The sequence below is a fragment of the Quercus lobata genome, chromosome 11, assembly GCF_001633185.2.
Source record: "Quercus lobata isolate SW786 chromosome 11, ValleyOak3.0 Primary Assembly, whole genome shotgun sequence".
Taxonomy (NCBI): Eukaryota; Viridiplantae; Streptophyta; class Magnoliopsida; order Fagales; family Fagaceae; genus Quercus; species Quercus lobata.
The window spans coordinates 52,652,344-52,665,221 of NC_044914.1; the positions used below are offsets into that span (position 1 = coordinate 52,652,344).

At 35.5% G+C, this 12,878-nt stretch overlaps 1 protein-coding gene and 1 pseudogene across 2 annotated transcripts; one reads left to right on the top strand and one right to left on the bottom strand.

The window, feature by feature from the left end:
* Positions 1-6,128: 6,128 nt before the first annotated feature.
* LOC115968612 (GPI mannosyltransferase 1) lies at positions 6,129-10,697 on the top strand. 2 transcript variants are annotated; one of them, XM_031088041.1, is made up of 6 exons: positions 6,129-6,212; positions 7,315-7,593; positions 7,681-7,863; positions 9,458-9,808; positions 9,920-10,005; positions 10,185-10,697. In XM_031088041.1, the coding sequence occupies exons 2-6, from the start codon at positions 7,320-7,322 to the stop codon at positions 10,494-10,496; spliced, it is 1,206 nt and encodes a 401-aa protein (XP_030943901.1). In that variant the 5' UTR covers positions 6,129-6,212; positions 7,315-7,319; the 3' UTR covers positions 10,497-10,697. The 2 variants fall into 2 exon arrangements, with proteins under 2 accessions (XP_030943901.1, XP_030943900.1); XM_031088040.1 differs by having other exon boundaries at positions 9,458-10,005.
* Positions 10,698-11,157: 460 nt separating this feature from the next.
* On the bottom strand, positions 11,158-11,300 carry LOC115969674 (annotated as a pseudogene).
* Positions 11,301-12,878: the final 1,578 nt, after the last annotated feature.

Sequence of the window (12,878 nt, forward strand, 5' to 3'; positions counted from 1 at the left end):
TCGGATAGTTCATTTTAGGTTACCCATCCTCGGATGATCACCTTATTCGCAATACAGGGCATTTAGCTGTTATCTCGGTTAGTCTTATATGTTTAACCTACTTCAGTTCGGCATTATTGTGCCTGTTAGTCTCAATAAGTTCAAAATAATAGCTTTTTGTTAACAAGGGTTTCGGCCCTAAGTATCGTTCAAAAAAAAAAAAAAAAACAGCACATCCATTCACAAAATAACTATTGCAGAAAAGAAAGAATACGTAAAATAAAGTAAATTCATCTTTTATTAAGACAAAGAAATAGTACAGCGTATAATAAGGGGCTTAAGCAAGCCTATACAAGAAACTAACTACAGAGGCAAAAAGAAAAGCAAAAAGGAAAAAGATATAAGGGAACGATAAATTCTCTGCTCTAGTAACGACTAAGCATGTCAGGATGCCCCCATTGATGGAAGGGGAGAAGAGGCAGAAGAAGAAGCAGAAGTACCAGGATGCCCCCAGTAATGGAAGAAAAGAAGAAGTAGAGGTAAAAGGAGGCATCAGAGAAGGAAGAGAGGAGGAAGCGGGGATGCCTGGTCCCCGTATCAGCTTTGACTCCCATCAGGCAAATGCCATGTTAGCAGCGCTCGAGAGAGAGCGGATGGTACCGACGATGAGAAACTCCAGTGCTATTGCACCAAAAATCTGATGCGACCAACAACTGCTTCGGATTTTGGCTGAAGGAGGAAGAGGATTCTTTTCCGCCTTATCAAGGGGGAGAAATGTCTTGAGTCTCAGTCTCCCTTACCCTGATCGGGCCATCTTGAATCTCGGAAAGACCTAGTGCTTCTAGAAAGGGTGTGGTCCCTTCACCGCCATCTTTGCCTCAACCATATCAATCCCTAAGGCTTAATCACACTGGTAGTGAGTACTTTGAACACAGCTGGAGGTTTGGGGATTTGAAAAGATTGAGAGGTCTGTACGTAAAGGAAATGACCTCCTACCTCGCTTTTTATATGGAAGGCAAGTCTGGTGGCATTTAATTTGTACAGATTTCCACGAAAAGCTATAAACGATATAGTTTCCACTTAAATCCTAGCGCTGTCTACAACCGTTGGATTTGTGTTGCCTCATAAAGGGAACTTATTAAAGACGCACCTCATGCATTGAAATGGTAGGAGCGCGACGTGAGTAAAACTAAAGGAATGTCTCATAACCAGGAGCATTTCCCAGGCAGATGGAGAGACACCGACATTGATGGAGGACAAAGTTGGGCAAGCCATGATATAGGCTTGACATCACCAAAACCCTCCTCTTCGTCCGAGGGGCCGGACAGCAGGATTTTGAGGGGCTATTGTGGAGCTAGAGAACTTGTGACCCCGACCCACTTTGCGTTAGAACCCAAGGCCCGAGCCGAGGAGGGACATAGCCGAGGACATACAGTGAAAGTCCAAATGGCCTAGAGATATAGCCGAGGATGATTTTGTCCTCGGCATCCCAAAGCGCTCCTGAAAGAAATGGTAAGTATGGTATAGGAACAGTTTAAGGAAAAGCTGAATACCTCCACATTGATGGAGAAATGACCCCTGGACAATATGGCGACAAAGGACAAAGGAAAGGCTGCCATTACTGCAATTAAATACTCTACGCCTGACAGAGCAATGCTTTGCAGTTTTTACAACCACCTCCAACCACTTTGGGTATGGGTTGATGGGACAAGTATCAGCCCTGGAAAGTTGAACCTACACGTGGGCGTTGGAGGAAGGGTAACTGCTAGTATAAAAAGGAAAGAGAAGCAATTCATAAAGGGGGAGGGGGGACACATCGTCTCCCAAGCCATTGAATCCTAAAAAAGGAGAATAATAAGAACATGAAGCTCCTCGGACGAGGTCTAAGGACCGGAGCCGCTCAGGCCATGCCAGGGGAAAAGTCTTATTAGATACGCTAAGTTCACCTTTGTGCGTCTACCATGAACACCATGGCTAACCACTGTCCGGTGACCAAGGCCTAGCCTTTCAGCCCACGCTCTACAAATTTTATTGTTTGGGCCTTAAACGTGCGAATCCAATACTAGTTTGGGGTCGTTACAAATTGAGTTCTTACATTATATATGTAGTATTAAATCCAATTGATGAACAATTTTAAAATTTAATTTTTACGACTAAAAAAATGCACTATGATGTATAGATAAATAGAACACACACGCGCACGAACACTTACACAAAGACCAATACTTGATAATGGTATTATTCCTCTTTAATGGAATTGAAAAGAGCCCTCTAGTACACGCATCAGAATTCTGAAATGACCATACTAGAGAAATTAAATCACTTCCAAATTATTTCAGTTTTTCACCGGCACCGCTTTGCAAATTATGCCTCTCTGCCTGCAGAAAAGAAAAGCTATGGTACGAAAAAACCTGCTGATGACCATATAAAAGTCTTAAGAAAAAAAGAAGTTGAATATGATTAGAAAGGAATATGATTAGAAAGGAAAAGAATTCTAGCCCAAGAATAAGGGAGACCTTATCGTGATTGTAGAAGATTCAATTTTCACAGTAGTTTAGTGGGAAGTTTGTATTCTGGAGTGGGATTGTATGTAATTAGTGGGAAGAGTTTTTGTTTTATAGTGGGAAGTTGAAAGCGTGAAGGAGGTTATTCAAAGGTAGTTTTTGTTTTGTAGATAATGTTTTACGTCGGAGTTAAGTAGATAGTGTTTTATGTGAGAGTTAAATAAGTATTTTTATTAAGTTTTGCCCCTATTTAAACGTAGGTTGTAAGGGTATTTTTGACAGAAAAAAATCCGGTCCAAACAGGGGCAGTCCCTTAAATAGTAGTATAGATTAGTGATAATGTTTTTTTTGCTAAACATAATTAATGATAATGTGGATCATGTTCTACCAACAAAAATAATGTGAGTCATGTGACTCATTGGGCCTTTTCTTGGTAAAAAAGTGGGGGTCACATCTTTCTACCTAGTAATGTATCTATCCTCTAATAAATTAGTGACATGAATCCTGAATGTTCATTTGCAAGAAAATGTTTTTGTTTTGACTCATTTTAAATAAAAAAGTTTTTGTTTTTTGTTTGTTTTGTTTTTTTGTTTTTGTTTTTGTTTTTTTTTTTTCCTGGTATTTGACATTTTTTTCCTTTCAAAAGAATGATTTTTATTTAAATCATTTGTTTTTCTTTGAAAATTTTATTTTGTATATTCCAAATTTGGGATTTGTTTTCCATTTAAGGCTCCTAAACGTTTAAAAGAAAAATATAAATTATTTCTCATATAGGATTTGTTTTTAGCATGAAAGTTTTTGTTCATACAATTATTTAGATTTATAAAAATCATTAATGATTTAGTGTACGAGCAAAACAGAAGAAAAAAAAGAAGAAAAAGGTATTCTTGCTCATTTTAAGGGTGGTAACAACACATAAGAAAATAAGTTATTTTTTCAAATAAGATTTTTCAAAAAATGTTTTTCACTAAAATGAATGGAACAATTTTTTTCACAATTACCAACAAAGCTTAGTTTGATTGGTGTATAATAAAATTTAGTATCAATGATTAATCAATATGAAAATGATATTGTTTCAATCACAATTTCTAGCTTAACAATTTATGAAAATGATTATAATTTTTCTGTTTAAATCTCTAATATTGTCTTCATGGCAAAGATTGAGATAAAATATCTAGTTGTCCCTCCATGTTTTGACTAATAAAGTCTTTTTATTCGATATTAATAATAGTTATTTTGAAATTTTAAGGGGATAAAATCAAAATTGCACCAAGTAATTTGCAATTTTTTCTTAAATATTTTTATTTTGAAGAAGAGTAATGTTAGGTGTAGGGTCACGATTCGGGGTCTAGGCCCAACAGGTACGGGGTTTTGGCCCAAGGAGCCCGAAACAATGAATTTATAGAGAGTGGGTTACAGAACTAGGCCCTAACAAAGTGCATACTAGTTAACATTGGGCCATACAACAATTGAAAATAAGAAAATCTCCTTCATGTCCATTAGATATAAGGTCCGAGGAGACGTAGGGGATGTATCTCTGTTTCTTCTCAAAGGCTATGGTTCTCACCCTCTTCTTCTGTTCTAAGTTCCTCCTTTTTTCCGTCCCCTTCTTCATGGGGACTCCCCCTTCTTATATAGCCCCCTTAAAGTTATCAGAACCTCACACTTGTTGATCATCTGGACCTTCATTTGAGTGCCCGTCCCATCGGACATCTCTCCCATCTTTCTGTGAGTTGTGGTAGCCAAGGTAACACTGTTCACAAGACCTCTCCACATTAATGCGGCCGGAAAAGTAGATGCCATGCATTTAATATGGCAACTGTAGCCTCTCCCTTGGCATCCTACACTTTCCTTCCTCTTACGGGCTTGTGGGACTCATCCCTGTTACTAATACTCGTTGGAGTGAATCCTTATAGTTGGCAGAGTGCATGTTCGAGCCACATTTGGTACGTTCGAGGAGACATTTCTCCTCGGACCGCCTTTTAAACAATTTTGGGCCCATAAGAATTGGGCCAGGAACCCTTTTTATATCCACACCTTCTCTTCGGACGTGGTCGAATTTTATATGGGGCCCTTGTATGATCTTGGGACTTTACCCCTACATTAGGGATATAACTTACATTTTTTTTTATTATAAATTTTAATACCTATTGACTTGAATTGTTGTGATTTGAATAAAATAGATTTTATTTTTTAGGGAATAATCCATTTCATTTGGGTCTATTATTAATACCATTTTTTTTATACACTAATCACAATTAACCATATCAAAAGTTGTGTAAAAAGCTATGGAAAATATTGTGCCGTACACTTATTATTATTAGAAGAAGAAAAAGAAAAATCCATAATAGTCCATTTTTCTTCATTGGCTCTTATACGAGTAAAGGATTTTTTTTTTCTTTTTCTTCTTCTCCATTATATCAGTAATGAATTAGTTCAATAGCATATGGCTGTGATAGTAACTTTTACCTAAGCAAATTAATGGGCATAGACATTTTGTTTTAAACATAATGTGATTCTACAAATTTTTTTCCTCACAATCTAGCAATCAGGGCTGCTTGTAATATTTGGGGGCCTTCCCCATCTCTGTTCAGAATTTGGGCTTGGTCTCTTGGGTCTTTTGCACTTGTTTTACATTTTTAATAATAATAAAAAAGGATAAATTAGAACCCATCATCTCAATCTCTATATGCTCAAGCCACTTTCCCTACCATATATTTATGGTCTTTTGGCCAAAGTTTTTTTCTTCCTTCTTCTTGCAAGGATTTTTAGAATTTTTTTAGAATCTGACAAATCCTCTGGACATGTAAAATTAGTTTTCTAATTTTTAAGTTTATTCAATTAAGATTTTTTCATCAACTTTTGTTATGTGTTGTAGTTAATTTTATAATTTTTTTAAAAATTTTTAAATTAAAAGAATGCGGCTTTGTCAGGTTCAGAGTATTAAATGGCAGTAACAGCAGCTTTCCCTGGATATTTTAGATATTTCTTCCAAGTTTCAGTCTTATACCGTTTTTACCCTTCTTTCTGGGGGTACTTTGGGTCTGCCGAGGACTGAACTGCCCTCGGCGGTATCCAAAGGCTATCTTGTCGAGTTTGGGCCATAGCCCTCCTCGGTTTGGGCCTTTGGATTCTCCCCGGGTAGATGGGCCTGACCCATAAATCATTTGGGCCCCACATTTTTAAATTAAAAAAATTCAATTAATGATTGAAAAATATTTTTCAGATTTTTTTTTTCAAAAATTTTTAACAAAATGTTAATGAAAATGTCTTAATTCAATAAATCTGAAACTTTAAACGAACACAAAATTAAAAAACCGGAATAAAATCTAAAGAAAAAAAAAAAAAGAAGTTAGAAATTCAGCATTTTAGCCAATAATATTTCTTCACTTTCTTTATTTAATTCTTTTTCTATTTCTTTTCGTTCTTCTCTCAGCTCTCCGCTCTCAGCTTTCTATTTCTTTTCTTTCTTCTCTTCTCAAGCTCTCAGCTCTCACAGACAGCGCTCAAACTATCATCCTCCACAAAGGCTTTAGCTTCACCGATTCCCATCTCCTCATCCACAAACTCTCACCGATTCATCAACCTCCTCACCGCCGCCACCGAAGCTCACGCATCATCGCCGACCCGATTCATCATCCTCCTCACCCACTTCGAATCCCAGCTCATCTCTGCCGAAGCCGCCGCTGCCTTCCTCAGCCCATTGCTTTGGTTTTCCGCCGATCTCAGGTATCACTCTATTCTTTCTCTCTTCTTTTTTTTATATTTTATATTTTTTTATTAATGATTTTTGCGATATGATTTGTGGTTAAGACTTACGAGTTAAGATATGTGGTTTGTGGTATCTGAGATTTTGAGTAGTGATTTGGGTCTTTTTAAATTCGTGATTCAAATGGTGTGGTTTGTTTGTTCACTCTGTTCTGTGATGGGATCCTTGTGATTTGGTTGTGTTCTCTTCGTTTATGCAGTTTGTGAGGCTTTAAGTCACTTAGTTGCATGTGAATCATATGGGTGTGTTGGGGGGAAATTCGGTGTTTGAACCTTTTTGGCTGGGGTTTTATCAAAATGTTTAGGTAGTTTAAACATTTTGGTTGGCTGCTGAGAAAATGCTGCTTAAGGGGAAATTTATTAGGCACTCAGTTTAAAGTTTTATGGTTATATACTCAATTTTAAGGAATGTCTTTTGATTGCAAGGGGTCAGGATTAATGCAAGCAAGTGTATGACTTAAAGTAATGTTTTAAAGTAAACAAATCTCAATGAAACTCTTCCCCTAACGTTATCATATGTTGCTGTAATTAAGTTAGCCCCTCTTTGGACCAAACTTTCTCTTATTCAATATCATGAAATTCCATAGTTCTTGCATATAAATAGGAAAACTGAGAGTGTGAGGGCTTTACAACTATCAGGAGTTTTGAGTTGTTTTAAAATTTTCATTTATCTGTTGATTTGATGGTGGCTGATTTCAGATTTCACATTTCGTATTTCTGTGCACGTGATACGTTGAAAGTGATTTCCTGCCAACCAGAAGAATCATGATCATGTTCTATTGTTATACTTCTAAGTTTTTTAAGTTTTGATATAAATGTTAGTTTGGGAATTTTCTGTGTGCAGGGAAGTTTACATTTTTTTTCTTTCTAATTTATACAATATTGGTCTTTACTTTCAGTTTGCTTGGAAGTATATATTGCTGTTTCTAATTTTATGGGTATCATGAATGGGGATATAGATATTTGACTCACAACTTTTGGGAACATCTCAAAATACTTCTATGTTATGCTCTAAGCCATAACATAATAAACAGTTTCTTTCCTCTGCTGCTTCAACTTGCAGAACCAATGTTCACCACCATGAACTTTCGCTCTCTCCTTGTACTATCAGCCATTTTCAGAGTATTCTTAGTCATATATGGTGAATGGCAAGACACCCACATGGAAGTCAGGTACACTGACATTGATTACCTTGTTTTCTCTGATGCTGCTTCTCTAATGGCCTCTGGCAAATCCCCTTATCTTAGATCCACATACAGATACTCACCTTTACTAGCTTTTTTGCTCCTACCCAATTCGATTTTCCATCGATCTTGGGGCAAGTTTCTCTTCTCAGCTTCAGGTATGGTGTTAAATTTGCTACCTTTTTTTGAGTTTGGACTGTAAATTTTGCATTTTTTTGTGATCTGGGTTTGTTTGGAAATTGCAGATTTGCTTGTGGGGTGTTTTATAAGGAGTATTTTGAAGCTACGTGGGGTCCCAGAAAAATTTTGTGTTAGTTCTATAATGGTCTGGCTGTTCAATCCATTTACTTTTACAATTGGGACTCGTGGGAATTGTGAGCCTGTTGTTTGTGCTATGGTTCTTTGGGTCCTCTTATGCCTCATGAATGGTGTAAGCTTTTTCTTTTTTTCATTTCCTGTTGCTCATTGCATATTTCTATCATGTTAGCTTTGAACCTGATAGACTTTGTATTGTTTTATAGCATAAACTTGCTAGATTGAGTTGATTGACACTTTTGTACAAACTCATTTCACACACTGAACTCTCAGGCCATTGAGAATGATAAACTACGGGTTTGGAGGTAGAGTGGAGACACTTTTTGAACTTAAGATCACCTGTTATGATTTAATGATAAATTACTACTTGTCCCAAAAGCTTAAGTTGTTAGGAAAAGATGTGTTTAACCATTTAATATTATTCTAATCAGGAAAACAGTGAGGGTACCTAAGAGATGTTTGACCATTTGATAATTCAAGGGAAGGTGTATGTTTGATTTTTATGTTGGTTATCTATATCACAAGGGTTAAAAACAATTCCTTGGATTTTCATAATGTATTCATGAATTTAACATTTTCTTATAATGCTCTAGGCATTATTAGTTCATGAGCAGTAGACATTTTCATGTCAAGTTTCTTGTACTTAGTCTATTCTGCAATTAAGCCCTTTTTTTTGTTGGATTATTATTAATTTTTACCATATATAGTGAGGATAATAGAGAAATGTTGCTTTTTGATAATTTTTGGCTCTAAATGGGAATTTGTTATTTTGATAATATAAAATAACTGCCTTATTGTTGAACATTATCTTAGGGGTCTATAGTCCTAGCTTTTTACGTTAAGTGCAAGTTAACTTTAGCTTTGACCATCGAATCATTGAAATGTTTCTGAAGATGGAATATTACAACAACAACTGCTGGTTTTGCTCTATTGGTTATAGTGTTATACTTATTGACATACATCTTCTGATTGATCCAATTTTTGGTTTATTTGACTGTATTTTTTTTGACAATTCCGTATGGTCAAGGAGACAAGACTATAAGATAGTTGAGGGTTCTTTGAAATTTATTTTCTGGTGAGAAGTCTAGACTGTAAAAAAGTCACCTTTTCTTTTGCAATTTTCTGTTGTGTTTGACAATATCAACACCATCTCAGTTTTCTTTTGTTTTGAAGTTACTAGGCTGGGCTCTAAAACCATTGCAGCATCTTGGAGATTATTGTAGGTTATTCTTTTAATATATGTTATTCGATTGCTTCAGCAATCTGGGACCTTCAGATTTGGACCCCTCAATCTGTGATCCTTGTAAGCCTTTTATAGGTAGAAGTGTAATTGAATGCTGTATTCTAAATATGTACACTTTGTTGTAAAAGCTAAAAGGAGAACTAGTTTGATGAGATGTGCAAGGATTTGGTTTGTTTTCTGAAACAGTTTGTTATGTGGTGGCTGGTGGTAATAAAAGCGGAAACACTCTATTTATACAAACGAAATTCCCCTTCTGTGTCCAGTGAACATCAATTTTTATTAAGGGGTAGCCAAGTAGGACATTAGATCTAGTTAATATAGTGGGAAATGATTGTGTGCAATGGTTTTTTACCAGTCTCACACACACACACACGCACACACACGTGTATATATATAACCTTATTTTTATCATTTATATTTTGTATTTGTTTCTAACCTTATATTGTAAACTTTCTGCACAACAGGTCGTGTGTTGCAAGCTGCATTTTGGTTTGGGCTTCTTGTCCACTTTAGAATCTACCCTGTAATCTATGTTCTTTCTATTCTTCTGATTCTTGATCCATACGTCTTCCGATATGGTCGGAAGCCTGCTCTTCAAAATTGGGGGCGCACTGAACAAGAATCTCCTCGAAGCAATTGTATTACAAGACTGGCTGCTCTGTTCCATCCATGGTCTACTTTGAGAACGGCATTAACAAAAGAGAGAATACTTTTTGGTTTTGTTTCTGGGGCTGTTTTCTTATTTTGTACTGCCCTTTTCTTTTGCCTTTATGGGTGGGACTTCTTGCATGAGGCACTGCTATATCATCTTACCCGTACGGATCCAAGGCACAACTTCTCCATTTATTTTTATCATATATACCTTCAGCTGGAGAATGAAATCTTGGTGGTGGAGAAGCTCATTTCGTTTTTGCCTCAATTTGTAGTGCAGTTCATTCTTGTTCTGAGTTTTGCACAAGACCTCCCGTTTTGCTGGTTTTTGCAGACGGTTGCATTTGTGGCATTCAACAAGGTTTGTATGCCTAATCATTTTATTTCCTTTTCTTTGCATTTTCATTGTCATCTTGATAACTTTTTGAATAATATCTTAGACAACCCTGCTTCTAATGTTTATGTACAACTTGGGATATATGGTCAATAAGAGGTATTAAAATTATGAGAGAATCTAATCCTCCTGCCCAATTTTGACAGGTAATCACTGCACAATATTTTGTGTGGTTTTTCTGTCTTTTGCCTCTAATACTTCCATGGAGCCAAATGAAGTTAAGATGGAAAGGTCTTTCCTGCATATTAGTGTGGATGGGTGCTCAACTTCATTGGTTGATGTGGGGTTATATGCTCGAATTCAGGGGAAAGAATGTCTTCCTTCAACTGTGGATGGCAAGCATTTTTTTCTTAGCTGCAAACACCTATGTTCTTACAGCAGTCATCCAGCATCATCGATGCTCTCCGGTTTTCATTGGGTTAGAAAGCACTTCGAAGGGTGCAAGGAAATTACAATGATGGAACAAGTAACTTTATTGATTGCTCTTCATGTTGTCTATCATACTTTTTCTCCAACTCTGTATTGGAAAATTAGATGGTGCAGCTGTTTCTTTTTTCCAGTTTTAGAATATCAGTATGTAACCTTTCTATAATGTAAGAATACATTTCGTTCGTTTATCGCCCATTACATGCATCTAACTAAGAATTTCCTCTCTTTAACCTCTGTCAACATTGATATTTTCTTTTCTGTCAAAATTGATGTAATTTGTAGTGCTTATTTCAAGGATAATTTTTTTTTAATAAATAAAGAAGGCTGAATTAAAAACCACACCATTTCAATTTAAAAAACTCAATTCCTTGAGTTTTATTATTATTGTTATTTACACAATTTTTTTCTAGTTGGATTTTCTAGTTGAATTATATAATTGGATTTTCACTCTTTTTTAGAGTTGAGTTGAGTTATAAATTACAATATTTTCTAGAGTTAATTAAGTGAGGTGATCACATCTCAACTTTTATGCAATCACCATCATCCAAATAACTCTAGTTTTGTTCAATCACTCTAATTAGAACTGTTTAAAACCCTTAGAAATTAAAAAAAGATGCAGTTTTTGAACATATATACACTGTCTAATAAAATATTTTGGACTACTAATTGTAGGACTTTACCCAAAAATGGGACTATGGGAGCCCTTCCAGAAATTCTCAAAGGCCAGGGCTGAACCCAGGCCTAAGAGGGGGTTTGGAAATAGTTTTCAACCAGCAATAGACGCGCCTCGGTTAGAACCTCACTAGCTGCGTCATTGCCCCAAGCGCAAAGAGACTTAGCCAAATCGTTTTGCTCTATTTATATATTTATCTAATAGAGCTCAGTATGTCATACACAAACCATGTGGGACTACTGCAGCCTCAACCATATGTTTGGTTTCACTTTCTCCTTTATTCATAGCATTTTCTTAATGAACAAAACGTGTTTCTCCACCAACTCGTTAGTTTTCACCAATGAATCAATATGAGATTTTAGTTCTTATTGAATTAAGACGCAGAAACAAAATGCATAAAATTTTCATAATCATAGATTTCAACTAAAACCAAGCGAGCTTTTTTAACCCAAAAAAAAAAAGAAAAAAAAAAAGGGAGATTTTGTTTCAGATTTAAGAAGAGAGATTTTGATTTTGAAAATGCTCTCTCAAATATGGAGTGGTGAAGGCTAAAACACCTATAGTGAATCAAAAACATCAGATTTATTATACTAACCTTTTGCTCAAAAGAAAAAAAGAAAAAGAAAAAATCAGATTTACTATATTGTGCTGAGGAAGAACCAAAGAAGCCCAAAGATAAGCAGATTTGTAATGATCTGTCTGCTTCAGTTGAGATTTTTTTTTGCTGCTCTTGCCTCTTGCACTGCACTGTCTGCACATATTCACGAGAGAGAGAGAGAGAGAGAGAAAGATGAAAAGCAAAAAGTGAGATGTGAACTATTGTCGAACCAAAACGTGTGGATGTGATTTCAAAATGTGTGATAGTTGGGAATCTTGGGATATTAATGTGTGGATCCATGTAGAAATGTAGAATGTGTGGACGGAAAAAAAAAAAAAAATCAAGTGGGCAATGATATTGTTACCTATGGTGCACTTACTTTTTGATATTTGAAAGGTTAAAAAATAATTAAACTATTTTATAGTGGGCTTATAGGTTGTGGGTGTTTATATATGTTTTTTTTTGTTTTTGTTTTGGTTGAATTGTGTTTAGCCGTCTCTAAAAGTTGGTAAGCCAAAGTTTAATGTTTTACTATTGTTTAATTTTTTAGTTAAAACTAGTCGCTAACCCGTGCGATGCACGGGCTAGTTAAATAAAAATATAATTAATCAACCACATGGTAAAAAAAAAATTAAAAGAACCAATAAGAGACTAATTTGTTCATCAAGTAATCAATCTAAGTAGCATTATAGCTCATGTACAAAACCCCATAGTAACAATCGGAAATTAAGCGAAAATTGAAATTAGTAAATATATCTTTGACTAAAAAAATCAAAACAGGAAAGAGGACAACAAAAATCAAATAATAAGTCATAGATTAAAACCCAAATTGCCCAACAAAAACAACGAAATTTCCCATTTTTTAATCTAATGAAAGCAAACCCAGATTATAAATCAATCAGGACTGCCCAAATTTTGATCGCATAAACACAATAAACCTAAAAACAAACCCTAGAATATGAAACTAAGATCAAAAACGAAAAAACAGAAGGTAAATAATAGAAAGATTCAAAGAGAGAGAGAGTGGAAACATTGTGGATTTGAAATTTGCTCCACTACCTTCTTGTCTAATAACCCAGATATCAAGCCAAATAAACAAAAATAAAAAACAAAATAGAATAGAACAGAACATGAAACTGA

What these genes read in the sequence shown, in the direction of transcription:
- LOC115968612 (XM_031088040.1), top strand. Translation starts at nt 7,320, where the DNA reads ATGTTCACCACCATGAACTTTCGCTCTCTCCTTGTACTATCAGCCATT. An exon ending in GTTTCTCTTCTCAGCTTCAG is followed by an intron (nt 7,594 to 7,680) that starts GTATGGTGTTAA and finishes TGGAAATTGCAG; the next exon opens with ATTTGCTTGTGGGGTGTTTT. An exon ending in CATTTGTGGCATTCAACAAG is followed by an intron (nt 10,006 to 10,184) that starts GTTTGTATGCCT and finishes CAATTTTGACAG; the next exon opens with GTAATCACTGCACAATATTT.